The 27,532-nt window shown below is 47.9% G+C and overlaps 1 protein-coding gene across 3 annotated transcripts in view; it reads right to left on the reverse strand.

Moving 5' to 3' along the window:
- Positions 1–27,532, reverse strand: part of ASAP3 (ArfGAP with SH3 domain, ankyrin repeat and PH domain 3) — a 72,822-nt gene that overhangs the window by 22,896 nt on the left and 22,394 nt on the right. For all 3 annotated transcript variants that reach the window (XR_014158317.1, XM_081868751.1, XM_081868752.1), the window contains exons 3-10: positions 24,951–25,096; positions 16,113–16,187; positions 11,488–11,537; positions 10,021–10,147; positions 4,035–4,120; positions 3,758–3,833; positions 2,897–2,983; positions 1,340–1,449 (exon numbers count right to left, since the gene is read on the reverse strand). Coding sequence is in view for 2 of the 3 variants with exons in the window: in XM_081868751.1 (XP_081724877.1) it covers positions 1,340–1,449; positions 2,897–2,983; positions 3,758–3,833; positions 4,035–4,120; positions 10,021–10,147; positions 11,488–11,537; positions 16,113–16,187; positions 24,951–25,096 (757 nt within the window). In the remaining variant the exon portion in view is untranslated. The remainder of the gene's footprint in view (positions 1–1,339; positions 1,450–2,896; positions 2,984–3,757; positions 3,834–4,034; positions 4,121–10,020; positions 10,148–11,487; positions 11,538–16,112; positions 16,188–24,950; positions 25,097–27,532) is intronic.

Raw genomic sequence — 27,532 nt, forward strand, 5'->3', positions numbered from 1 at the left:
AGGCAAACGCTTTTAAAGGCCAATCTTCAACAGGTGGCAGAAAAAGTCAGCTGGATGAAACATGGGTGTGTGCCCATCCGTGCGCATGCAGATACACAGAGAGATTTATTCTCATTTATTCATTCACTTTACATAGTTCTAGATTAATTTTTCGGGGAAAGCCCTTGCAAGAGAGCCTATTATAGAAAAATAAACAGAAGCACAAGACAGCAAAAACTCCATTCAAATAAACATACAGTTGCTCAAAATAATTCATAGACTAGTAGCATGCTCATATAAAATAAATTTAATGATTAAACCAGGCTACTTAAATGCAGCAACACTATAAGTTGTTCAGCTCAGCATGTCAGCTAAAAGCTATGAAAAGAAATGGGGTTTTAAAGGCTCATTTACAAGCCTGTACTGATGGAGCCAGATGCATCTCCCGCAGGAGGGAGCCCCTAAAATATGGGGCCATCACTGAAAAGATCCCATCTGCTATGCCCTCCAATCTGATGGAGTCAAGAGCAGAGACTCTGAAGCCAATCTCAAGGTCTTGGCTTATTTATATGGGTGCAGGTGAACCTTGAAATACAATTAAGGCTTGAAAGGTCATTTAACAGCAATCTATCTGCAACAGGCGTATATGCACAGACATGATCAACCAAGCTTAGCAGAAGAAACTGAACGCTTGAGCTCATGAAAACACTTGTAGATAACTTGATCTAAGGACTAACAGGACTAACAGGACTAACCACCATGCAAATATACAGAACGGATCCCCAAATGCACGTTTGGGTTAAAGGTGGATCCCGGGAAAGACTACAGAGTTATCAAACGCAGGAACAGCTGTTCCTAGACTGTGCCATGTCAAGTTCAAGGCAAAAAACTGCAGGTCTGAGGGTCACTAGCGTCACATAGAAAGCTTTCCTCAGGAAGAAGTGGCAAGCCAGCAAGCCAGCATGGCAGCGTGGTCAGAGTGTTGGGACTAGGAATGAGGGTATCAGGGATCAGATCCCCACTCAGCCGGGAAGCTTCCTGGCTTCGCACCAGCTCAATCCTAACACTAATATGGTTCAGACAAACCATCCTGTATAGCAGGTGGTGTTGACCTTTTGGCGTCCATGGCCTCATGTGCAAACTGGAGAAACTGTTGTGATCACCAAACACACAGATGCACCACAACAGAATACTTCTCTGAAGCCTAATTCCAAGGGGTGGTGGGGAGAGACCTCTCTAAGTGCATGCAGTACCTGTTGGAGCTCAAGTGAGATGCAAGAACCCTCCCAAAGAGACATTTGCATCGCTTTTGGCCACCACCTTCTGGAGATCCAACACAAAGACAATTGAAAGTCCTCACCCATCACTTTTCTTGTGCAGGAAGCCCGATTTCTCAGTCCCATATTGCTTGTTCCCTTGGTGCTGGTGGATGCTGTAGCCACTGCCGGAGTTCTTCCTGCTGAGGTTTTCCTGAGAGTTGCAAGGACATGTGAAACATATATAGCGATTCTACACATGCGATGCCCCATTGTGAACTTCCTCCTTCCACACACAGCTACATGGCCGCTGGCTCAAAATCCCTTTGGGAGGCAATCTATTCTCACAAGCAAGGCTAGTTCAAGGACCTGGGTGGAGGGGCGGGGGCAGTATAGACACAGCCAATTCTACTAAAGGTGAAAGGTATGTACAGTCATACCTCGGGTTACAGACGCTTCAGGTTGTGTTTTTTTCGGGCTGCAGACCCCTGAAACCCAGAAGTACTGGAACAGCTTACTTCCGGGTTTCGGCAGTTGCGCATGTGCAGAAGCGCTAAATCACGCTTTGCGCATGCGCAGACGTGGGTTGCGAACGCTGCAGGTTGCAAATGTGCATCCTGCACGGATCATGTTCGCAACCTGAGCATCCACTGTATAAGCAAGATCAGCCGCATGACCAAAGCGTGGTGCAAAAATCTTGTTTCAATACAAAACACCTAGCCAGATTTAAACGAATCAAAACATAAATGATTAACTATGATTTCATGAATCAAGTGATATAAGAGCATAAGAAGAGCCCTTGCTGGATCAGGCCTGTGGCCCATCTAGTCCAGCAGCCTGTTCTCACAGCAGCCTATAAGAAGCAGCTCCTGAAAGCAGGATTTGAGTGCAATGGCAGCCTTCCCATTGGTGTTTCCCAGCAACTGGTATTCTGAGGCATGCTGCCTCCAATGATGGTGGAGGTGGAACACAGCTATTATGGGGAAAGTCAGTGTGGCATAGTGGCTAAGAGTGTTGGACTAGGACACAGGAAAAGGGTAAAGGTAAAGGGACCCCTGACCATTAGGTCCAGTCGTGACCGACTCTGGGGTTGCGGCGCTCATCTCGCTTTATTGACGAGGGAGCCGGCGTACAGCCTCCAGGTCATGTGGCCAGCATGGCTTCTGGTGAACCAGAGCAGCACACAGAAATGCCGTTTACCTTCCCGCCAGAGCGGTACCTATTTATCTACTTGCACTTTGACATGCTTTCGAACTGCTAGGTTGGCAGGAGCAGGGACAGAGCAACAGGAGCTCACCCCGTCGCAGGGATTCGAACCGCTGACCTTCTGATTGGCAAGTCCTAGGCTCTGTGGTTTAACCCACAGTGCCACCCACGTCCCCAGGACACTTGGCGATGTGACCTTAGGGCAGCCACAACATCTCAGCTTAATCTTGATAAAATTGGAGGAGGAGGAGAAGAATTATGTTTGCCACCCTTAAGGTCTTTTTTAGAGGAAAGGTTGGAAATAAATGTAATGATCAACAATAGTAGCTACTGATAGCCTTAACCTCCACGAATGACCAGCCATCCAGCCTCAAATTAAAACAGAATGGGATCTCAAAGGTGTGCACAACCTCTTTCACATACACACACACAAAAAGTGCTCACAGGAAACTCACCCCTTTGTTCTCCAGCTGCAGGATGCCTCGGAGGGAGTCGCGGATGCGAGTGAGCTGCTTGACCTCCTCTTCCTTCACCTGATGAAGCTAGAAAGGGAGGAAGATGCTGAGAAGCGAATCAGGTGCAGGCTGCACAAACCCGGTCCAGCCCATCACTAACATTGCAGCAGCCACCTCCGAACAACATTCTTAGGCCTTGTTCTGCTGTTGAGACTCGTTCTATTAATCCCAGGGAGTTAAGGGGGTGCAAAATCAAGAGAGAAGTCTCCCACAGAACAAACCTATCTCACTGTCAAACCTATCAAACTTTCTATTTGACAGATCATTCTCCAAAAAGGAGGACAGACGGTTTTACCCCTTCTGTTATAATGGACTCCCTCAAACCACATGCTACAAATCTGGGCTTCGTTTTTTTAAAAGAATTCAACTCTACCCTAAAACGTAACTATTTATGGAGCTTCATAGGGGAAAAACCACACGGGTCTCTTCACAATGGGAAAAACAACAGAAGAGAGGAGGAATATGGGTCAGTACAGTTACACATACTTAAATAATTCCTTATTCACTCACTCATACAAGCCCCTCTTTAATCTCCACCCAGGCCAGCGAGAGGCACTGTCAGAATTCAAGGACATTTTCCAGTCAGGCAAAACACTCAAGGAGGTGCAAACTAGGGCCAGTGAGGGCTATGTCCTGGGTAGAGTCTCAGGGGCCAGATAGAGCAGCTTGGGAGGCCAAATTTGGTCCTTGGGCCTGAGATTCCCCACCCTGCAGTAAGCCAGTGCTTTAGTCCAGACCTGCAGGTGCAGTTAAGAGTCCCTTGCAAATGCTTTAGATGAGACAGATCCCTTAATGACTTACTGCATGTAAAGATGTTGCTAGCTTCTCAATGAATGGGTACAGGTTCTGAGATGCCTTCCAGCCATCTTGGAAGAAACTGGAAATGTTTCGGTGTTGTCGTTTTCAATCAGCAAAAGTGATGTTTCAAAAAGGGAGGGCGAGAGAGGACATTGTGAAGTTAGTTGGCATTGTCAGAGAGCCACAGCAAAACATGAGTGATCAGCTGTCACTTAAGAAGCCCCTTCACAGGAAGTGATGCGGGCAACTGGCCAGAAGCTGGACTTCCTGAGGCGCTTACTTGTGCTGTGCATGATAGAACTTGATAAGGCTCTGCAGAAAGTCTGGTCCTTGCTTCATTTGGCTTTCGTTGGCTTTCAGAAGATACTAGATGACAGGGGAAGAAAAGAGGAAATTGCCCGGTCAGGATCTAATGATAACAGATTTTTCAAAATGGTGTTGTTGGTAAAGTTGTCACTGCGAGACTACTTTGCTCTCTCCCTTTAGTTGAGATTCCTGCACTGCAGAGGGTTGGACTAGATGACCCCTGAGGTCCCTTTCAACGCTACAATTCTAGGATTAAATTACCTTTGGGGTCCCTTCCAACCCTACAGTTCTGTAATTCAATATTGACTGATGCACAGTAATATTTTATGTTAGAATTTAAAATTTCATAGTGCTTACAGTATCAAAATGAATCTGTTTGGACTGGCATACTGTGTTTTGAACGCTGAGGTGCCAGTTTGCATTCTTGTTGCGTCATCAGCCACTTTGGGGGGAAAGCAGCATACAAGTTGCATAAGTAAAAAATATTATTTTTTTAAAGAAAAGTAAAACAGGCGCCTGCTTCCCTAGATATCCTAGACACGCCTCATATCTTTTCCCTCCTGCTATTGCTCCTCTGGCACAGAGCTGCGAGCGAAGAAGGAGTGCTTCCATGTGCTGTTATTTATTTAACAGTGAAGCTATTCAAAGGGATGACTCACTCGCTGGCGGAGCCCCAACCCTTCCACCCAAATCAAGGAAGAAAGAGAAGGGGGGGGGAACCACACAAAGGAAGAGGGAAGCTGCCACCCGCCCAACACTGGGGAGCTCTTTTAACCCTTCTGGAAAACCCAACCCTTCGCAGCTCACAAGGAGCCAACACTCAGCCTCCTCTTCCGATTTCTCGCACAGCTGAAAACCCCACATATCAAGGTGGCTGAATGCCCCACAGGAGCCCAAACTCACATTAACCTGTTTCACCGACCTGCAAAGACTGTTGCCTTAAGCAGCTGGGGGTGAGGAAGGTATTTCTTTCCTCCAATAGCTGTACATAACATTACACCATGGAGTCCCACAGACAGAACAGCTGGAAACTACTGCAAGAACATAAGAACCCTGCAGCCCCATCCTGGTTCTTAGGACAGCCAGCCAGATGCCATTAAAGGAAGCCGCCAAGCAGGACCTGAGCGCAACAAGAAGGCAAGTCTTGCACTCACAAGCAGGAGTCCACCATTCTGCAGCGCTCATCATCCTCACCACGGCAAGTGTCTATTGCTCTTTAGCAAGAGTAACAAGAGGCACCTGGTTTCAGATGGAGGGCTGCATCTTTCCATGGGCAACCTCGCAAGCCAATGATTGGCAGCTCCAGAAGCAACCGGTGCTAGCCAGAGACTGTTGGAGGCTGGTTCACCAGGGCGATTAGGGCACTGCCCCACCAACCTCAGTCTGCTCTCAATCAGCCATCACTGCCTATTTTCTTAGATCACATCTACATCATGTGTTTAAAGCATATAAAGGTAAAGGGACCCCTGACCATTAGGTCCAGTCGCGGCCGACTCTGGGGTTCCAGTGCTCATCCTGCTTTATTGGCCAAGGGAGCCGGCGTACAGCTTCCAGGTCATGTGGCCAGCATGACTAAGCCACTTCTGATGAACCAGAGCAGCGCACGGAAACACCATTTACCTTCCCGCCGGAGTGGTACCTATTTATCTACTTGCACTTTGACGTGCTTTCGAACTGCTAGGTGGGCAGGAGCAGGGACCGAGAAACGGGAGCTCACCCTGTCGCAGGGATTCGAACTGCTGACCTTCTGTTCGGCAAGTCCTAGGCTCTGTGGTTTAACCCACAGCACCACCCGCGTCCCTCATATGGCTCTTATTAAAGCATATGGCTTCCCCCAAAGAATCCTGGGAACTATAGTTTTCCCACCGCAGAGCTACAATTTTCAGTACCCTTAAACTACAGTTCCTGTGGTTTTGGGGGGGGAGGGGGGGAGACTATATGCTTAAAATGGATGGTGTGGTTGTGAGCCTACAGTCCAGAGGGTTGCATTAGCTGTCAGCTTCCCACGGCCCTCCCCTGGCAGAATTCAGGAGGCAGGATGGGAACATCACTAGAATTAGTTGGCCCTGCTCATCATTGGCTCAGTTTCCACTTCCTGTTGGCCACCCTACCATCTGCCCCACCAAACTCAGTGTTCACTTGCCACCATGGACCCAAGGGGAACAGTGGGCAAAGCAACAGATCGGACTCTCACCTTTGTACAGCAGGCTGTGCAAACGCCAGGGCTTTACACTAACAAACACACACACACACACCTAACTCAGCCTCCATCTAAGCAAGGAAGGAAGCAAGAGGCCTCACCAAGGATACATATTCAGCAAAAGCACTAGGTGAGAGTATAGAGCGCAGCTGGGGGAATCCCAGCCACATGTGGGCCCAGAGCCAAGGATGTCACATCCTGGCTTAGAAGAAGGCACAGGGAATTATCCCCAATTCCAAGCAGAAAGTTGGGGTTGGCAGTTGGAGCCCCTGATTTCTCCTCCAGCTCTGAAAAGCTGGAGAGGGCTGTTTAAGCAGTAAGGGAATTGTGTCCCTTACAACTTGGCTACCCAGAAAAGCAGATGTGTTCTTACCTCCTGCTGTAGTAGACAGAAGGGGGTTGTGCCTGGTCTCTCATGGTGTCAGGGACTAAGGCTGCAGCGCATAGTTATGGAACTTGCTCCTGCAGGAGGCAATGACCAAGCCATCAACCAAAGATGGCTTTAAAAGAAGATTAGACAAATGCATGGAAGAGAGGGCTGCTGATGGCCACTAGTCACAAAGGCTATGATCTACTTCCACATCTACCTGGTTGTATTCATTCTGCCCCACCGATTTCAGTGGGTCTGCTAGAAGCACAACTACCGGTAAGTCTGGATGCCCCTATGAACGCACCTGTCAGGGGCTCAGGAGCAGAGGCACAGGAGAGGGAGGAAATGGAGAGCGAGGGGGAGGAATCCGAGGGGAGCGTAGGCGGTGACAGTGGTCAGAGGGATTCCACGAGCCTCTCCAGCGAATCGGAAGATTCACAGAAGGGAGCGCCGATGACCAGGGCAAGGGGGGTGCCAAGGGGGAAACCCCAGAAGGAAGGGGCCAGCGGGGACTCCCAGAGCAGCAGTTGGAAATCAGGACCAGCTTCCCCACCAGAGCGCAGTGGGGGGGAGGAGTCCCAGGAATCGGGACCAGTGTTCTCACCACCAGCAAGAGGAGATGAGTCAGGATTGACCACGCCTCCATCGGAGAGCGGGGAAACGGTCAAGAGGAAGGTTACCGGCTGGGCGCGCGCGCCAAGTTCAACTGTACAGGCGAGCGGCACAGCAGGTAGCCCGGATAGGGAGCCAGGTCCTAAAGCCCGCCGGAAGGAGGGGCAAGACTCAGGGGGGTCAGCGTCAGAAGAGTCCAGAAAGGAGGAAACCCCAGGGGGCAGAAGGACCCAGAGGAGGAAAGAACAACGGAAGAGGTGGAGTAAGGCTAGAGTCTTAAACTGGTGTCTAGGAGGCGGAGACTCAGATGGAGCTTCGCCGGTCTAAGATCTAAGACGTAGAGTTGCACGCTGCGGTTTGGAAATGGAAACTAATCTTCAATAAAGACTTTTATACGTTATTACTGGCTAGCGTTGGTCCTCTGTGAGCTAGGACCTGGAGGCAACTCTGACAGCACCTTTTCACGATATCTGCACATATTGCTCTAACAAATGCAAGTCACACACGACAGCTGTTGGTAACAGACACAAACAAGTCTTTACGCATCCACAGCTGCGGGCCTTGCAAACAACCAGGAAATGTACAGAACTAACTAGCACCGTATTGCTAGGCAAGGCTCCCTTGCGTATTGCAACATGCAAGACAGACAAGCTCCTTTTGCCAAGTCGAAGTCATTCTTTGGCAGGTCCAGGGCTCAGGTGGCTTTAAGCATATGCAACAAGTTCCATGGAGCCAGAGAGAATCTTTCAGAATGCAATGGAAAAAATGTTCTCCGGAGACAGCCGAGCAATGCTGCGGAGAGGCTGCCAGAGGTATGTGGTTTCCATAAATTTGTGGATTCCACCGTCCAATCACCAAGTGTTTAATACACCTTTGGGACAATCCAGCGCTGTATGACTGGTTGGGAGAACAGCAGGGCTGCAACAGGCGGGGGGTGGGGAGGGGAGATGTGTAGCGTTTAGAAAACATTTCCAGCTGCTTGGATTCCTTCCTACATGGGAGGGGTTGTTATCATTAGCTTTATTGTGTCTCCCCCCAGTCCTACCCTGGCCTTTGGTGAAAGTTAGGCCTCTTCCAAGCATCCTTTCCAGAAAAATGCAACAGGGAAAGGTTTGGGCCTCCAGCCGAGGAGACGTTCTAAGCCCTGATGCCTCCTGAAGTTGCCCCATTTCTCCATCACAGGCGTAGCCAATGTGGTTCTCTCCAGATGTTGTTGGACTCCAACTCCCAACAAGCTCAGCCAACATGGCCAATGCTGAGGGATGGGGGAATATGCTCTTCAACAACATCTGGAGGGCATCATGTTGAGTATTCCCATTCCATCCTATCAGAGTTCCTTCCATCCTTTTAATTTCTTCCTTATTTGTCCTGGCTTTTCAAAGCAGGGGCAGAGAGTGTCTGGTCTGTGGACCAATCCTGGCCCACCAGGGCACCCATCTTGGCACATGAGGCCATTATCTCCAAACCACAGCTTGCATCACTGGGTCACGTCAGCTGAAGGGAAGCGGGGTTGGTTTCAATTGTGCTTGGTGCTACCAGCATGTCCCCCACCCTCCAGGGAATGTGGTGGCAAAGCTGACCTTCCCCCCCCCCACGCTGTGTGTCAATTTTGAGAAGTGGAAGGGACCACCCACCTATCACTCACCTGACACCATCATGATGTCTGAGATGGCCATGCCCACCTCTCAGAGTTGGCCCTGTGGAAGGGGATGGGAGATAAGGATGTGTCCCACCAGGCCAAATGGATTCCCCACCAGTTTTAACATCTGCCCCCCCCATTTAATAACTTTCTTTCCTTTTTCCTGGTTGCATGATTTGGAAAAAAGAAGGTATTTCCTCAGGCTCCCAGGACTTGTAGGCATGTGTACATGCGTGCATTGTGTGTTTAGGAGGCATACTAAAGTCAGAAAGGAGTTGCTCTCATTTGCTTTCCAGAACAGTAGCTATATTGGTCTCTCTGCGCGTTCTGTATACTCAAGGACTACCTCTCCCCACGTGAACCAACACAAGAACAGGCCTTCTCGGGGGTGGCTCCCTGCTTATGGAACACTCTCCCCCTGGAAGGCATACCTGGTGCCATCACTATCTATTTTTAGGAGCAAGGCAAAAACTTTGGTTTCTCCCCTTTGGCCTTTAATTTGCAGGAGTTTTTATATCTGTGGCCTCCTCCAGTGCCTTTTCTATAAATATGATTGTGTTTTTAGCTTTTACTTTGTTTTTTTTTTTTTGAATAAATATTTATTAAGATTTTTGAATACAAATACACAAATAATAAACAATCTTACTTCTAACACAACATAGTTTCATCATTTCTTTGGACTCCCTCACGTCTCCCGCTCCCATTTACATCATTAAAAGGTTTTTAGCTTTTACTTTGTTTCAGTTTTACGTTGGTTTTAATCTATGTGCTCCTTTTTTGTTGTGGCTTTGAGTTTCTTCTCATTTTAGAATGCGACTAGTAAGTGCAACAAATAGCAATTTAATAATAACAATACACCAATAGCATCCAGGCTCCAACAGATTACCCCCAAGAGAAGGTGTCCTCTGGAAAAGAAAAAGTTTTCTACTCCCGGGTCAAATGAACAGCCCAGAAAGTATCAAATAAGTCTCCCAGAGTTTTTAGGTTTGAGCCAAAGGGCCTAAGTAGCTGCTGAGGACCAGTTAACCCCAAGCACCTATGCAGTTATGCCCACACAGGGCCCAGCCAAGGCTTTGCTGTCAGGGTCAGACATCCAATCCTAGGAGGAATAAACACCATCATTTTCAGGGAGTTCCTACCTCACACATCTGAAGCTGGAAAGTGCGGCGCTCCTTCTGCAGGTCCTCGGCGATTTCTGCAGCCGATGGTTCGGCCTGAATGACTCCAGATATCTTGGCTCGCTCCTTCTCCTTTTCCATCTTTGCTCTAGGGGAATGAGGAATGCCAAAGATAATGCAACAGCTACAACTCCCATCAGCCTTGATCACTGGCTGTGCTCTGACTGGAGTGCTGATGGGAGTTGGAGTCCAACAACATCTGGATGGACACAGGTTCCCCATCCCAACCACACCCACGGTTTAGAGATGATGGCGACAGTGTATGAGCCTGCGACAGCCACCAGCCTAGATGTACTAGGAGCCAGCCTGCCTCCGAATGCCAGATGCTGGGGAGAATACAACTGGGGAGAGCACTGTTGCACCCAATGCCCTGCTTGTGGGCTTCCCATTGCCACATCCAGTTTGGCCACTGTGACAGCAAGATGCTGAACTAGATGGGTCTTTGGCCTGATCCAGCAGGCCGCCTCTTATGTTCAAACACAACTCACAGCCTTTCCTGTTATGGCAGGCAGCACTATATATTATATGTCTAATTACATAATAGTAATTATTTCTAAATTGGCACCCATACATACAAATTAGAGCACAGGCATGTGTCTTCTATCCTTTTTACCTTGGTGGTACATAAGTGGTGATCCTACCACAGTTGTATTCATACAGGCTGCAAGCAAGCAGCTACATGGCAGAAGAAAATTGTCACGTGTTAAGTAGGGGTGTTTTTAAAAATTCACCCATGGTATGCAACTGCTGTGGCCCATTTCATTACCTCTGGGACCAATGCAACAACTAAACACTTTTCTGTTGTTTTTTATGGGGGGGGGGGGAGATCCCGCAGAAATATAATGGAGATCAGAGCTAGGAAACATAAGAGTCAAACTACTGGTCCATTTAGCTCAGTATTACCCATGCAAGGATGGAGAAACCAGCTTTCCAGATGTTGCTAGACTACAACTCCCATCAGCCCCTTACAGATCTCATCCTCCTCCCCAAGTCGGATCTGGAGGCTTCAGAGGACCTAGAACTGTCTTGCCCAACCCTGGTGTCCCCAAACAGTCCCACCAGCCCTAGCCAGCAAGGACAATGGTTAATGGGGATGGGTGTTATGGTTCAATAGCATGTGAAGGGTCCACAGGTCCACCTCTCATCTATGCTGACAAATAGCAGCTATTCAAGATACCAGAAAAGAGCGTTTTCCAGTCCCTCCTGGAGAACACCACGAATTGAACCTGGGGACCTTGGGCTGGCAAGCTACAGGTTCTAGCACAGCCACCAGAATGGTACTGGAAAGCACAGCGACACAAATAAATAAATAGCCACCTCATTGGCTGATGCCAGCTCTGCCACCTCCCATGCCGCTGAACCCACAACAAAACACCTTTGTTTGAGAGGAGATTGGGAAATGAGCCAGAGGCAGCAGGGGTTACTTACACTTTGGTCTCATAATCCTTCCAGGCCTTTTCAATCTGCTTCTTGGAATCCTGCCAAGCAAGAGGGGGGCAGAGTTAGCAGGGGAGTTCCTAAAACAGAGTGGGGGGGGAAGAGATGGGAAGAGGGGGCAGCCACCCCCTACCGAGCCACCAAAACCTTTCCTCCTGCCAATGCCAGGAAAGCAGAACATATTGATTACAGCAAGGAGAAGTTGTTAGCTGTTAAGCCGTCTCAGCAGAAGCATTCCCCAGGCCAGAGGCTGAAAAATCCAAGTCTTCGCTTCTCTGCACTTCAGTTGATTTCTGGACCGTAGGGCCAGTTGGCCATGGGACAGAAAGGGCATCTGTTCAGCAGGCCTGGAGCCAGAATTCTGCTATGGGGAGTGGATGTGGGGAGAGTGCTAAGGGATTCTTGTAAGAGCTTAGTAAAACAAAAGTCTGGGTTTGTTTATTTTTTTAATGCCTCAAGCGCCTAAGCATCATTCCCTAACGCCAGTGCCTTTTGCATTCATTGCTCGGAACCAAGCTGGTTTCTTACTTGGCAACTGTGCAGAAAACAGCCTGGGTGTTTGTTCATACATACATACATAGTCAAGCTCAATTTTTCAAGTGGAGATCATTGTCAACACAGCACCAGTCATGCAAAAGAGGAAAGTAAAAGCAAGTTTGAGGCTGGACCATTAGGGCAAGTGGAGAACCGCCCACCAACTTCAGTCCACCTTCAGTCAGCAGCCAACTTCCTGCTTTCTTACTCACAACCAATCCAGAGGGTCGCTCCAGTTCCCAGAGTTCCCTGTGAAGAGGGATTGGTTGTTAAACCACTCTGGGAATTGCAACTCTAGAAGGAGGAAAGGGTCAGCAACTCCCTGCACCCTTGAGAAACTACAGCTCCCAGAATTCTTTGGGGGCAAGCAGTGACCATTTATAAAGTGGTATCAAAGGGCTTCAAATGTATGGTGTGAAAGAGGTGTGAAGTAGCTAGCCTACCTCAATAGGGAAGGACAAGAGGGGAAAGCTCAAGGGTTCCCTGTGCAGGAGAAGGGAAAAGGCAGGAGTCAAGGAGCTTTATGGCGTATCTGCAGTTGCAGCCTCTGGCTTGCTATTTCGACAAACACCTCACACCTTCAGGGTTGCACCACAGACCAGGACTTGATGACGTCACTCTGCTCTGAGCCCAGGTGTCAAAGGAAAAGGCTGCCCAGGGTGTGATGCGAAGGGAAAGGGAGCTCAAGGTGGCATACATGGTTCTTCCCCTTGTATAATCTCCACAGCAACCCTGCGAGGTAGGTTAGACTTAGAGGCAGTGACTGGCCACCCGGTGAGCTTTATGGCTGAGTGGAGATTTAAACCCAGGTCTTTCATGGAGTCTAACACACCACCGCAGTGGTATAGATTTGGGACAGTGGGGAGCGAGAGGAAAAGAAAGCTAGATTCTGGTGGGAGGAGCTTCCCCTTGCATGCATGAGCAAATTGTATTTCAGAGGGGGGCAGGATCTCACCCCTGACATGCACAGAGCATTACTACCACCCTATGAGCTGCACTGGCAGGCAGACCCACAGAAGTGCCACTATGCTACAAGCATAGTTTTGGAGGCGCATCGCAAAACAAATTTCCCTATGGGCTTGCTTTGCAAGATGAAATGTCTTGCGAGTTCCTGCAGGTTTTTCCCCCTTTTCCCCCCCTTTTCCTAAGCCGCTAAGCTGCTTATCAGCTGATCCGCTAAAAGCCGCTAAACCGCTAATAGCGCTAATCCGCTAAGCTGTCAATGGGCTTGCTTCGCAAGACGAAAAAACCGCTATACGAAGAGCCTCACGGAACGGATTAATTTCATCTTGCGAGGCACCACTGTATGTAGTCAGTAGCAACCAACTGTGCTGAGCTGTTAAGAGGGAGGGGTTGTAAAAACTAAACACAACATTTCTCCCCCAATGAAAAATGCAGCACAGTCTACTACACAGAAATGTGTAGCACAAAGCTGACTTTCCAGTCTTGCCAGTTTCCTCTGGACCAGGTATCTGGGGAGAATACACCAGGAAATAAGGCTTAGGAATGGAAGGACAGACATAGCAGGATTCCCCACTCAAAAGTTCTAGCATGCAACCAACATACAGTGCTTTGCATGCAGAAGGTCCCATGTTCAGCTCCTGGAATCTCCTGGTAGGGCCGGGAGTGCCCCATCTAAAACCCTGGAGAGCCACTGCCAGCCACTGTAGACAATGCCGAGGCAGATGGTTTAACCATGTATAAGGCAGCTTCATGAGTGAGGAGGAATTAAAGAACCTTTTAATGAGGGTGAAAGGGAGAGCGCAATATATGGTCTGAAGCTCAACATCAAAAAAACGAAGATTATGGCCACTGGTCCCATCACCTCCTCGCAAATAGAAGGGGAAGAAATGGAGGCAGTGAGAGATTTTACTTTCTTGGGCTCCATGATCACTGCAGATGGTGACAGCAGTCACGAAATTAAAAGACGCCTGCTTCTTGGGAGAAAAGCAGTGACAAACCTAGACAGCATCTTAAAAAGCAGAGACATCACCTTGCCAACAAAGGTCTGTATAGTAAAAGCTATGGTTTTCCCAGTAGTGATGTATGGAAGTGAGAGCTGGACCATAAAGAAGGCTGATTGCTGAAGAATTGGTGCTTCTGAATTATGGTGCTGGAGGAGACTCTTGAGAGTCCCATGGACTGCACGAAGATCAAACCTATCCATTCTTAAGGAAATCAGCCCTGAGTGCTCACTGGAAGGACAAATCCTGAAGCTTAGGCTCCAGTACTTTGGCCACCTCGTGAGAAGAGAAGACTCCCTGGAAAAGACCCTGATGTTGGGAAAGATTGAGGGCACAAGGAGAAGGGGACGACAGAGGATGAGATGGTTGGACAGTGTTCTCAAAGCAACCAACATGAGTTTGACCAAACTGCAGGAGGCAGTGGAAGACGGGAGTGCCTGGCGTGCTCTGGTCCATGGGGTCACGAAGAGTCGGACATGACTAAACGACTAAACAAGGCAGCTTCCTGTGTTCCATGGCCCAAACCACAGAGAACCATGGTTTTGTGACCTGGGCAAGGGTGCCTTGCAAGGGTGCAATCAGCAAACTGCTAAAATAAGCTTTCATCAAAAGAAAACGAAAAACAGCAAGTTTCTGGTGCTCATGGATCTATGCCCAAAGGTTGATAAAATCCCAGAATGGGGTTGAGGAAAGGAAGAGAGGGAGGTTGATCCATCCCTCCTCTGCCTGCCTGCTCACTTCCTTGCAATTACTGATGTCCACATTATTTGAGTGGGTATCACTGGGACATTTCACTTCCTCCTCCTCCCGCCAGTCCCTACCGAGAGACAGAAAGCAAGAAAGTGACACTTTCCTGGCACCGATCCAGATTACAAAATATTGTGCTAATATCCTGAGAAATATATTCTATAAGTATGGAGCAACATAAATGGAATTTAAATATGAATTCAGGAAATCTGCAGAGTTACGCAGAAGAAAGTCCCGTCCAGCTCAGTTGGCAAATGCTCCCCAAAAAATATGCATATGTGTGCAATTCCACTGAACCCTAATGATATACTATTATGAGGTTTAGCTGAATATGCTAAATCTATCACCACTCTTTCATTACATCATAGAAATTACATCCTAAAAATTAAAAATTAAAAAGCAGCATGCCTTGGGTTTTCTGCATAACTTGCTAGCAGGAATGGGCTAAGCAGTCCAATTCAAGGCAGGGCTACTGCAATGCACCCCACGTGGGGCTTCCCTTGTACAAAATCCTGCAGCTGGCACAAGCAAGAGTCAGCATATTGAACACCTGTGCTCAAAAATCTGCACTGGCTGCCAATTTGCTATTGGGCTGAGTTCAAGGTGTTACTACTGGTATAAAGCACTTAACGGCTTGGGACCAGATTACTTAAGGGATCGCCTTACCCCATACGTGCTGACTCAATTCCTCCAGTTTGCAGAATCTTCTGCAGATTGCACTTCTTGCAATCTTGCATTTCTGCAAGTGTCGTGCCATGTTCATTCTGTGTTTGAAAGGAGCCGTCCCTATAGCATGGCAACAACCTATACTTTGGAACTCCCTGCCTGCTAATATTGGGCAAGGACGATCACCGTACAGTTTTAGACACCTGATGAAAACTTTGGTTGCATCTGCTCTTAAATTTGTTTTAGATGTTTGTGGTTTCTTGGTTTTAGATCTTTTTAAATAGTTTTTAAAATGTTTTAAGTAAGTCTACTCCATTTTTGTATTTTTCTTTTTTAATCACTTAAGTGTTAGCCACCCTAGGATCTTTTGTAAATAAGAGAGGGGTATAAATGCAATATAATAAATCAGTAAATTGCATCCCAATTCGTTTAATTACACAGGCACTACATCATAGGTCTGTTTTGAGCATTTTCTTTTTCTTAAGAATGCCAGAAAACTCCACATTTAAACTGTACACATTTTGCAGGTGCTTTTTATGTGAGATTTCCATTCTTCAGTGCGTTCGTCAAGACACTGGCACAACAGAACAAGAGATGTGTTGGGACATCAAACCCTGGGCCCCAGGCACCTCTATTTGGACTCATCTTCCCCAACTACACCCTTGAGCACACACCACGCATACGCGCTTTTTAAAGGACACCTACCAGCCGGCTATCTTTAAGTTGCCCTTTCAGCAAGCTGTCCAGAGGAAAGGAGACGATATTGTTCAGATTCTGCACCTGGAAGAGCCACAAATAAAAACATAGGCAGCCATTAGTGTTCAGCTAGGCAGGCCTTTTTACCCGGGTTGGCATTCATTTGCGATGCATTTTTATTTCAGCTTCTAACACAGACGTGGGAACCAAATCTCGGTCAAAAAGTTTAATGAAGCTCGTGCCATTATTTTTAAACACATACCACACACACACAGAGCCTTTTTTGTGTGTGCTATATATGGGGTTTTAGATCAGTTTTGGTAAGAATACCTCCCAACTTCCCCCAAGGAATTCCGAGAACTGTATTTGGAAGAAAAACCCAGATTCCTGTGTTGGATTCTTAAGCTGCACTCAGTGAATGAAGGATCCCAGTTTAAGTTCACAAAGTCCTTCAGGTCTTAAAAGGAATGGGTGAGGGGGTGGGTGGGTGGCATGCTGTATACAGCCCCATCTCTGCACACTGGCCTCACCCACCCACAGCTGGCAGTCATGCGCAGGGGCCCTGTGCACTTCAAGGTGCATGTGTGTCAAATGGCTCCATGCCACTCCTCCCTTCATGTGCAGAAGTTATACAAGCGTACATCAGTATGTGCAGGAGTCCCCTTCACGCCAACACCAAACATTGCTGGGAGAACTAAATAACTCCCTGCGCCCGACACATTCTCTCAGTGAATGCCCTATATGCAGAGCTACACACATGCAGGCATATCATCTGATGTGGAACGTATGCGCCCTTTATTGACTTGTTACACTTATATAGCACTTTTTTCTCAAGGTGGTGTACATAACTCTTCTCCCCACAACAACCCTGTGAGGAAGGCTAGGCTGAGGGATAGTGACTGGCCCAAGGTCACCCAGAGAGCCCCATGGCTGAGCGGGGATTCGAACCCTGGCCTCCCAGGTCCTAGTCCAACACTCTAACTGGTATGCCACACTGGCTCTGAAGTTCCAACTGGCATACAGCAGGGCTGGAGAACCTGCAGCCCTCCAGGTGTCATTGGGACTCCAATCCCCATCAGCCCCAGCCAGCACGGCCACTGGCATAGCACGATGGGAGTCCAACAATATTCAGAAGGCCACGGCTCTGTCACAGAGTGTGGACCGACATGCAGATCTGGGCATCCCTTTTAGCCCTCACAGCTAAATGGAGTTGGGGCCTGCAGGGCACAGTGACATCAGAGAAGATGCACAGTCCCACTATTCCCTCCAAAGCATGCAGCAAATGTGCCAGAGGTGGGAACATTTTACAGCCTGGGTCACATGACCTTCTGGGCAGTCTCCCAGTGTTATGTACTGAGTTCTCACCCTGGGCCAGCAGGGGGATACTGTAGATAGTTTTCACTCAGGTCCACATATGCAAATAAGGGATTGAAAGTGACGTTCAGTGATTAGATAGTTACAGAAAGTGGTTACAGTTGCATTGTAGTGGAGCTCTATATAAGCAGCCGGCTGAACCCTTCAGTTCAGTTCTGTTCTGGCCTGTGAATAAACAAGAGCTGTTTTGAAGAACCGCTGTGTTGTCTGATATGTTCACCCACAACTTAACACCCAGAGGCCACATGATAGTGGTGGCTGGGGCCAGAAGCAAAAGCAGGCAGAGCAACAAATCTAAAAAAATTACTTTTGTACGCTAGGCTAGTTCCTTCACGCCTCTCTGTCCTCCATGCAGGCAAGCAGAAGGCATTATCGGAGTCCAAGGGCACATTCCCATGTGGGGCAAAAGATTCCTGTGTTGCAGGGGGTTGGACTAAATGACCTTTGGGGTCCCCCTTCCAAGCCTAAAGTTCTATGGTTCTGTTATTCCAGTCAAGCAAATGCACTCAAGCAGGATGTGAATCAGGGCTGGGTGGGGGGCACAGCTTGGGCAGATGGGGTGTGGCTGGGGAACATGTGTGGCACAAGATGGTGTAGGGGGTGAGGGCCACCAAAAAACCAAAGAGCTTACACCCCTATTTCCCCCCTGCATTGCTGAAAACCTGTCATTAACACTTGTTCTTTTCAGTGATCTTAGCATGTGGGACACAGCATGCTTAACTAGAAATATGCTTTGCCCCTTCTGCGCCACCCCCCAGATTTTTTTCCTCACTGCCAGGTGGGGTTTGTGTCTGGGGTTCCCCACCCCTGCTATCTGCAGAGGCAGGTCCAGAAAGGGACTCTTATTTATTGGACCATGCAAGCCTCACTCCAACTAAGATAAATATTGTTTCCTGCTCTTCTTCCCCCACCCCTCAAGCAGGCCAGATTTGGGATGGCATGCAGAAATGGAAACAGTGGCAAAGGTGGCGGCGGGGGGGGGGCGGGGAGAGAGACTGGAGATGCTAAACCTCCTCCATTTTTCTCATGGCAGGAGAAGCCTCTTCCTGTGCAGGAGACTCCAGGGCAGCCTCAGATGGCTGCAAGGCACAAAAATGTCTGGTCTGCCCACAAGCCACATCTACTCCTCCACTGCCACAAAACCCACAGGCAAGTCAGCCCTTTCTCCCCGCCTTGCAAAAGCCACAACCCACAGCTAGAAAGCGGAAGGGGGGGTCAGGTGAGAGAATCGCATGGCCAAAAGCATAACATGACCAGAGGCAAAAGAAACAAGCCTGGTTCAGTTGGGGACCTGACAGCCTACAGGACTACCTCCCAAGCATCCAAAAAGTCAGTCTGTGAGTATTTAGAAAAGGATGCTGTGATTACTAAGACCCAGCATGGGTTTCTCAAAAATAATCATGCCAGACCAATCGGATTTCCATTTTTGATGAAATTACAAACTTGGTGGATCAGGGAAATGCTGTGGACATAATGTACAGTGGTACCTCTGGATGCGAACGGGATCCGTTCCGGAGCCCCGCTCACATACAGAAGCGAACACAGGTCACGATTCGCCGCTTCTGCACATGCTCATGACGTCATTTTGACCATCTGCGGATGTGCGAGCGGTGAAACCCGGAAGTAACGCGCTCCATTACTTCTGGGTCACCACAGTGCGCAACCCGAAAATACTTATCCCAAAGCTACTTCAACCCGAGGTATGACTGTATCTTGATTTCAGTAAGGCTTCTGACAAAGTCCCCCATGATATTCTTGCAAGGAAGCTGGTAAAATGTGGGTTGAACAAAGTAACTGTTAGATGGAATTGTAGCTGGTTGACTGACCGAACCCAAAGAGTACTCATTAATGGTTCCTCGTCATCCTGGAAAAAAGTGACAAGTGGGGTGCCGCAGGGTTCTGTCCTGGGCCTGTTGTTGTTCAGCGTCTTTATGACGTGGATGAAGGAATTGAGGGGGTGCTCATCAAATTTGCAGATGACACCAAACTGGGAGAGTAGCGAAGGCCGCAGAAGACAGAATCAGAATTCAAAATTACCTTTACAGATTGGAGAATTGGGTGCAAGCTAACAAAATGAATTTCAATAGGGACAAACATAAGGTTCTGCACTTAGGCAGGAAGAACCAGATGCACAGATATAGGATGGGGGACACCTGGCTTACTAGCAGTACATGCGAAAAGGATCTAGGGGTCTTGGTTAACATGAGTCAACAGTGTGATGCAGCAGCAAAAAAAAAGCTAATGGTATTTTAGGCTGCATCTACAGAAGTATGGGGGACGCGGGTGGCGCTGTGGGTAAAACCTCAGCGCCTAGGGCTTGCCGATCACATGGTCAGCGGTTAGAATCCCCGCGGCAGGGTGAGCTCCTGTCTTTCGGTCCAGCTCCTGCCCACCTAGCAGTTTGAAAGCACCCCTAAGTGCAAGTAGATAAATAGGTACCGCTTTATCGCGGGAAGGTAAACAGCGTTTCCGTGTGCTGCGCGGGTGCTGGCTCGCCAGAGCAGCTTCATCACGCTGGCCACGTGACCCGGAAGTGTCTCCGGACAGCGCTGGCCCCCAGCCTCTTAAGTGAGATGGGCGCACAACCCTAGAGTCGGACACGACTGGCCCGTACAGGCAGGGGTACCTTTACCTTTACAGAAGTATAGTGTCCAGATCAAGGGAAGTAATAGTACCATTCTATTCTGCCTTAGCCAGACCACACTTGGAATACTATGTCCAATTCTGGGCACCACAATTTAAGTAGAATATTGATAAGCTGGAATGTGTGCAGAGGAGGTTAACCAAGATGATCAAGGGTCTGGAAACTAAGCCTTATGAGGAGCGCTTGAAGGAGCTGGGTATGTTTTGCCCCTGGAAAAGAGGAAACTGAGACGAGCTCTGATAGCCATCTTCAGATATCTTAAGGGCTATCACACAGAGGAGGGAACATGCTTGTTTTCACCTGCTCCAGAGAATAGGACTTGAACCAATGGCTTCAAGTTGCAAGAAAGGAGATTCCGACTAAGTATTCGGAAAACATTTCTGACAGTAAGAGGTGTTCAGCAGTGGCCACAAGAGGTCCTTCCTTGGAGGTTTTTTTAGCAGAGGTTGGATGGCCATCTGTCATGGATGCTTTAGCTGAGGTTCCTGCATTGCAATGAGTTGGAATAGATGACCCTTCGGGTCTCTTTCCAACTCTAAGTTTCTATGATTCTAAGTCTCGGACCAACCTCTCTTGGGAGGGAAAAGGAGGAGAGAAGAAAATAAAGAAAACCCACCCTGCGAGTTTTATGTGGCTATGCTGAAGAACCTACACATGAAACCAAGTCAGTGCCACCCACTGACATGCTGACTCAGAATAAGCAAAATGGAACCACGGCTGTAGATTGTGATCAAGTACAGATGTGCTACAGGCACAGCTGAAGAAACCACAGCGCAGCTCTGAAGAGCATAGGAATCGGCCTTATACTGCATGCAAATACAGATGCTCCACCACTGAGCTACGGCCCTTCCTGGGCCATCGGGTGCTCAGCTTGTTTCAGTGAACCTTGCAGAACAGTATTCCTGGTGAGGCATCCTCCTCTCCTGCCCCCAAGGGTGGGCAGCTAGGTTAGGGAGTGCAGGTCAGGCTCTGTAACCTCCAGGACCTTGCTGCCACTCCCTGACAACCAGCATTTCTGGCTGCCTCAATTCTGCTTCATGGTAGGACCAGTCCTGTTCAAAGAACTTTACAGAAGGCAACAGCCACTCCTGTGACATCACCGTTTTGCATCAGCATGCTGGGTCTGCCTAAGGCAGGAGTAGTCATAGGATGGCCACTTATGCAACAACAAAATTTGAATATGAATATGGATAGGAACACAGGAAGTTGCTTTATACCTCGACAGACTATTGGGTCCCCAGCTGTTGTTGGACTACAACTCCCATCATCCCTGACCACTGGTCCTGCTAGCTAGGGATGGTGGGAGTTGTAGTCCAACAACAGCTGGGGACCCACGTTTGAGGAAACACTGACTCAATGCAAAACCTACAGTGGATGGTAGCACATCTTCAGGGTTTCAGACAGGGGACATTTGCAGTCCTACCTCCACGGTCACAGGCAGAAATGTTTCTGAATACCACTGCAAGAGTGGAGAGGTTCTGTTGCACTCAGTTCCTACTTGCGTGTTTCCTATAGATATCTGGTTGGTCATGGTGATAACAGGACACCAGGCCAGATGTCCTGAGCTGGAGAGGCCAGGGATTGAACCTGGGACCTTCTGCATGGAAAGGAGATGCTCTGTCATTGAGCTACAGGCCTAGGTGTGCTGATTTAGAAATAACTAGTATAATCTAAATAGAAATACAATCCATCACACCATAAGACTTTGAGCATATGACCCGTGTGCTGTCCAGAACAGCAGCTCAAGTCTGCTGTCTAGGATCTAACTGCAGAAGGGTGACTTCAAGGCCCCTCCTGCTCTCCTTTTCTTAGAGCTCTTGATATTCAAACCAAAATCTCAGGGACTGGCTGGACACTGAGGAGTGCTGGCTGGCTATTGAGGAGTGGGCACTGGGAGAAGCGGAAGTTGGAGACTGACTGGGAAGAAGGGAACTGGGGGAATCTAACAGCTGGGAGACGAGAGTCAGAAGTGCAGGATTGGAGAATGAAGAACAAGAGCAGGAGGAGGGAGAGATCGGTCAAGCTGGTGTAGACTCAAGGGCTTCCACACCTTCTCCTCCTCCTCCTGATCCCACCTCTCCTGCTCCACGCTTTCACAGGACCAGAAGAAGATTGAAACAGGAGGAGCAAAAGATCACATGCAGGTGGAGTCTTTGCCTGCTTGCACGCAGCTTGGGTGGAGGAGATACATAAGCCAAGGTCGGTCGGTGGGCCTCTCTGTTGCGGCAACTGCATCATCAGGTGCATACCTAGGGGTAGCTGAGAGGCGTAGGATTGATGGACGTGCCTTTTCCTAACTTCTAAGTGTCCTTTTGACAATAAAGAGTTAGTTCTTGACATTCCGTGCCTGTCAACAGTGTGACACAAGCTTGGGACTGGACACTTCTTCAAACCTACAGGGCTGTCCTCTCTAAAGCAGGACACAGGTTCAGCCCTAGGTAGACAACATGGTCCCTTTAAGCATTGCTGGAGTCCCATCAGCTCCAGCCAGCATAGTGAAAAATAACAACAACATAACAACATATCCTAAGAGCCTGCTGGATCATGCCAGTGTGGTGTAGTGGTTAAGAGCAGTAGACTCGTAATCTGGTGAACTGGGTTCGATTCCCTGCTCCTTCACATGCAGCTCCTGGGTGACCTTGGGCTAGTCACACTTCTCTGAAGTCTCTCAGCCTCACTCACCCCACAGAATGTTTGTTGTGGGGGAGGAAGGGAAAGGAGGTTGTGAGACTCCTTAGGGTAGTGATAAAGTGGGATATCAAATCCAAACTCTTCTTCTTCTTCTTCTCTCAAGGTGGTCAACCAGATTGCCTATGGGAAGCCTGCAAGCAGGACTTGAGCACAACAGCACTTTTCCCCTCCTGTGATTTCCAACAACAGGCATTCAGAAGCATTACTGCCTCCAACAATGGAAGCAGACCACAACCATCAAGGTTAGTAGCTGGAAGGTTAGGGGGCTGTTTTCCAGCAACATCTGGAGGGCATCATATTAGCTACCCCAGTCTAAAGTGGCACATACCCAAGCATTGTTTTCATGAATATTAATAACAATAATAATAATAATAATAATAATAATAATAATGTGCTCTTCCTCCAGGGACAGGTTTTTTTTCCCTTTCTTTCTTTCCACGTCTTTATTTTTTTCTTTCTTTCCTTCCACATTTGCAAGGGGGCTGTAATATGAGACACAGGGCTTCTGTTTAAACCAACCATATCCAGCCAGAGCCTGCTCTAGCACACAGAACCCACAGCACAGTTCCTCCAGTCCCCAGCCATAAACAACATAGCCGCTGCCCAGAGGTTTCCGATTTACGTTAAAGGGGGAAGCTAAGGGAGGGGCCAGGAAGAGACCACCATTAGTGGCAACAAGAAGCAAAGTCACACAGATACAGCCCATGTTCCTTCTCCCTCTGCCCAACCAGTACAAATACAAACACTAATGGTCCTTTTTAGGGACAGGTGAGAAAAGAGTTGAGTTTGCATTTGAAGGCAAACTTTTAGAACAATTTGCACACCAGAACACAGCTACCCTCCAAAAGTCGTACTACTTTGAGTATCACCAACCCGGTGATATGTACAAAAATGCATATACTAGGGTAAGCACACACCTATAAATATCTACGTTAGTGAAAATAATGGAATAAAATGCTTTCCTTAGGGGAAATAGCTTTGCAAAACTTGTGTATGTTGGGCAAAACTGCATACAGTTCTCTGGTTAAGAACTTAATTCGTTCTGGAAGTCCATTCTTAACCTGAAACTGTTCTTAACCTGAGGTACCACTTTATCTAATGGGGCCTCCCACTGCTGCTGCACGATTTCTGTTCTCATCCTGAAGCAAAATTTTTAACCTGAGGTACTATTTCTGGGTTAGCGGAGCCTGTAACCTGAAGCGTCTGTAACCTGAGGTACCACTGTATAAAAATGTGTATTTTGTACAATGAATTCTCACTAAGATGTTGATCAATCTTCATGAGGACACACACACACACATATGCAAACTGATGTGGAAATGGAAAACTGAACCGGAGATTGTAAAAATAAACAACTGAAACAGAAATTGACAGATTCACTCACTCCTAGTTCTTTCAAGAGTTCCCACCATATTCATAAAAATCCTTCCCTCAAACAGACCACCTCGTAGCAGCAGCCCGCTTTGTGATAATGGGCCCCAGCATCAACACAGGACACATAGCTGAAAACACAGCAGTACGGAAAACACGCCTTACGGAAATGCAGTGGTTGAAATATAGGAACCTATTGCCCCAAACAAGACCGGCACATTCACAATTGCATCACCTTCCAGAGAGGGAGTTGTCTCTGTTGCTTCGGCTGAAACAGATTCCCTTAAAGTCTTGAAGAACGTAATTGCATTAATTACGGCCTAAGTTTTTGCAGGCCTGAATCCACCTCATCAGATGCGCGTGAGAAAGAGGACTGTAAGCCTCCAACATTAATATCAGAATAATAAAGATCTTTTTAAAGGGGCTGCAGAAAAGACTCTAGCCACATCCGCACTGTACATTTAAAGCAGTGTGGTACCACTTTAAAAAGTCATGGTTTTCTCCCACCATGGTGCTTTAGATGTATGATGCAAATTGTGGCCCTAGTTAGCAACAGTAACCACTGGACTGGGGCTTATGGGAGTTGTAGAGGTTAAGGAATTTTGGCATATTCATTTCTTTTAAAGAAGCAGGTCCCATATTAAAAGTGCCAAGTCTGGTTGAACATCCCCTCCCTCTAAATAGGTGGTGTACACATTTGGATTGAGAAGAAGAATGTAGTGGAGATCTTTGACGGAAAAGAAAAGCAGACCTAAAAAAACCCTTACCAGGTTTTTGAAAAGTGCCGTCACTTCCCTGGTGAAGACAGCCAGATTCAAGAATCCCGTGGAAAGCTCATGATTGTTCTGTGAAAGGTGGTTGTTGCCAAAGTTCTCCAGAGTTTCGCTGTACTGCTCCTCGTTCTCCACATGCGCTAAGGAAGAAGATACAAAAATCAGGAGAAAGGAAGCTTTCTGCCGGATCCAGATACGCACAGAAGTCAGGGAAGAAGCAAAGCAGTGTGTGGAATTTGAACATGAAGACAGCCCTGCAGGATCAGACAAGAGTTTTATACTGAACCACATTCACACCATACATTTAAAGCACTATGATACAGCTTTAAGCAATCGTGGCTTCTGCTGTCCTTTGTTAAGGGAGCTGAGAGCTGCCATCTCAGAGCTACTAGTCCCAGAGTAGTTTAACCATCAATTTCTTTTGTTAGGCAACTCTGGGAAATGTAATTCGGTTAGGAAAATAAGTCTCTGAGCCCTTAAACAAACCACAGTTCCCAGAATTCACCGGGGGGGGGGGAGCAACAACGATTTAAAGTGCTACCAGTGTGTTTTAAATGTATAGTATGAATTTGTCCTAGCTCGTCATCCTGTTTCTCACCGTGGCAAAGCAGACACCTCTGGCAAGCCAACAAGCAGGGCGTGAGGGCAAGAGAGCTCATGTTCCCCAACAACGAATAGTTGGAGGCATACTGCCTCTGATCATGGAGGTAATCTATATCCATCATGACCAGCACCCATTAATAGCCCAGCAGGAACACCAACTGGCAGGCATTATGTAGGCATGTGCTGAATTGTGCAAAGCAATTTGTGGCAGTGGTGCTGGGTGTGCACCAGCAGCTGTGAGGAGAGGGCGGTGTGGTGCATACTTGAGCCTCTTCCATATTTACTTCCTTCCTTTCATTGCATTTACAGTGGACGCTCGGGTTGCGAACGTGATCTGTGTGGGATGCATGTTTGCAACCCGCAGCGTTCACAACCCATATCTGCGCACGAGCGGGTTGCAATTCGGCGCTTCTGCACATGTGCGACCGCCAAAACCCAGAAGTAACTCGTTCCAGTACTTCTGGGTTTCGGCGGCCCGCAACCCAAAAAAACACAACCTGAAGTGTCTGTAACCCAAGGTATGACTGTACAGCAGAACCTCTACGACCACCTCTACTTGGGCCCAATGCAAGTTGCGACCACGGCAAACCCATAAGTAAATACCGGGTTTGCCACGATTCATGCATGCGCAGAAGCGGCTTCTGCCGTTTGCACACACACAGAAGCGCCCTGCCACCAAATGCACCTGTGCACAACGGCACTTCTACCAGCGACCCAGATCGACTTACGGACGGACCTCCAGAACTAATTACGTCCATAAGTAGAGGTTCCACTGTATATCACCCCTTTCCTTGAAGTAGCTCAAGGTGGCGTACTCCTCCCCATTTTGCCTTCACAACAAATCAGGATGAGAGACTGTGACTGGCCCAAGATTATCCAGGAAGCTTTATTTAGAATGAGGCCTCAGGCAAACAACAGCCCTGAGCACTTCCAGTCTGCTTACACCAGTAAAGGGCACGGCCCAACACTGTGGACCGTGAGCTCCTGGCTCCTAGAATATTAGCTGCGAGAGAAACCTGAATTGCCTCCAACACCATCCTTTAGGCCTCTTGAATGAATCTGCGGTGCATGTGTGGCATATACAGGGACTGGGGGCTACCTTTGAAGGTGACTCGGAAACTACAACTAATCCAGAATGCGGCAGCTAGACTGATGACTGGGAGCAGCCGCCAGGCCATAAAACACCAGTCCTAAAGGATCTACATTGGCTCCCACTACGTTTCCAAGCACAATTCAAAGTGTTGGTGCTGATCCTTAAAGCCCTAAATAGCTTGGAGCCAGTATTCCTGAAGGAGCTTCTCCACCCACATCCTTCAGCCTGGACACTGAGATCTATCTAGCTCCTGCTAGAACCCAATACTAAGAACTTGTCAAGAATGTATAATTTGCTGTTGAAATGGAATACACAGGATGAAACGGTGAAATCAGCTATGATTAAATGGGCACAAGACATTGGTCATGACATTATGTTTGCTGACTGGGAACAGTTATGGACCACTGGTGTTAGATTTACTGCATGTAATGCCTTGAAAGAAAATATAATGAAAATGATCTATAGGTGGTACATGACCCCAGTCAAGCTTGCAAAAATCTATCATTTGCCCAATAATAAATGTTGGAAATGTAATGAGACTGAAGGTACTTTTTACCACCTTTGGTGGACCTGCCTGAAGATTAAAGCTTTTTGGGAAATGATCTATAATGAAATTAAGAAAGTCCTTAAGTGGACCTTTCCTAAGAAACCTGAGGCTTTTCTCTTGGGCATGGTTGGCCAATTGGTGTCAAAGAGGGACAGGAATTTTTTTATGTATGCTACCACAGCAGCAAGAATTCTTCTGGCAAAGTATTGGAAGATGCAAGAACTACCTACTCTGGAAGAATGGCAAACAAAGGTGACGGACTTTATGGGACTGGCTGAGATGACTGGCAGAATCCGCGACCAGGGGAAGGAGACAGTGGAAGAGGACTGGAAG

Source organism: Podarcis erhardii (genome assembly GCF_964252035.2).
Source record: "Podarcis erhardii genome assembly, chromosome: 7".
Taxonomy (NCBI): Eukaryota; Metazoa; Chordata; class Lepidosauria; order Squamata; family Lacertidae; genus Podarcis; species Podarcis erhardii.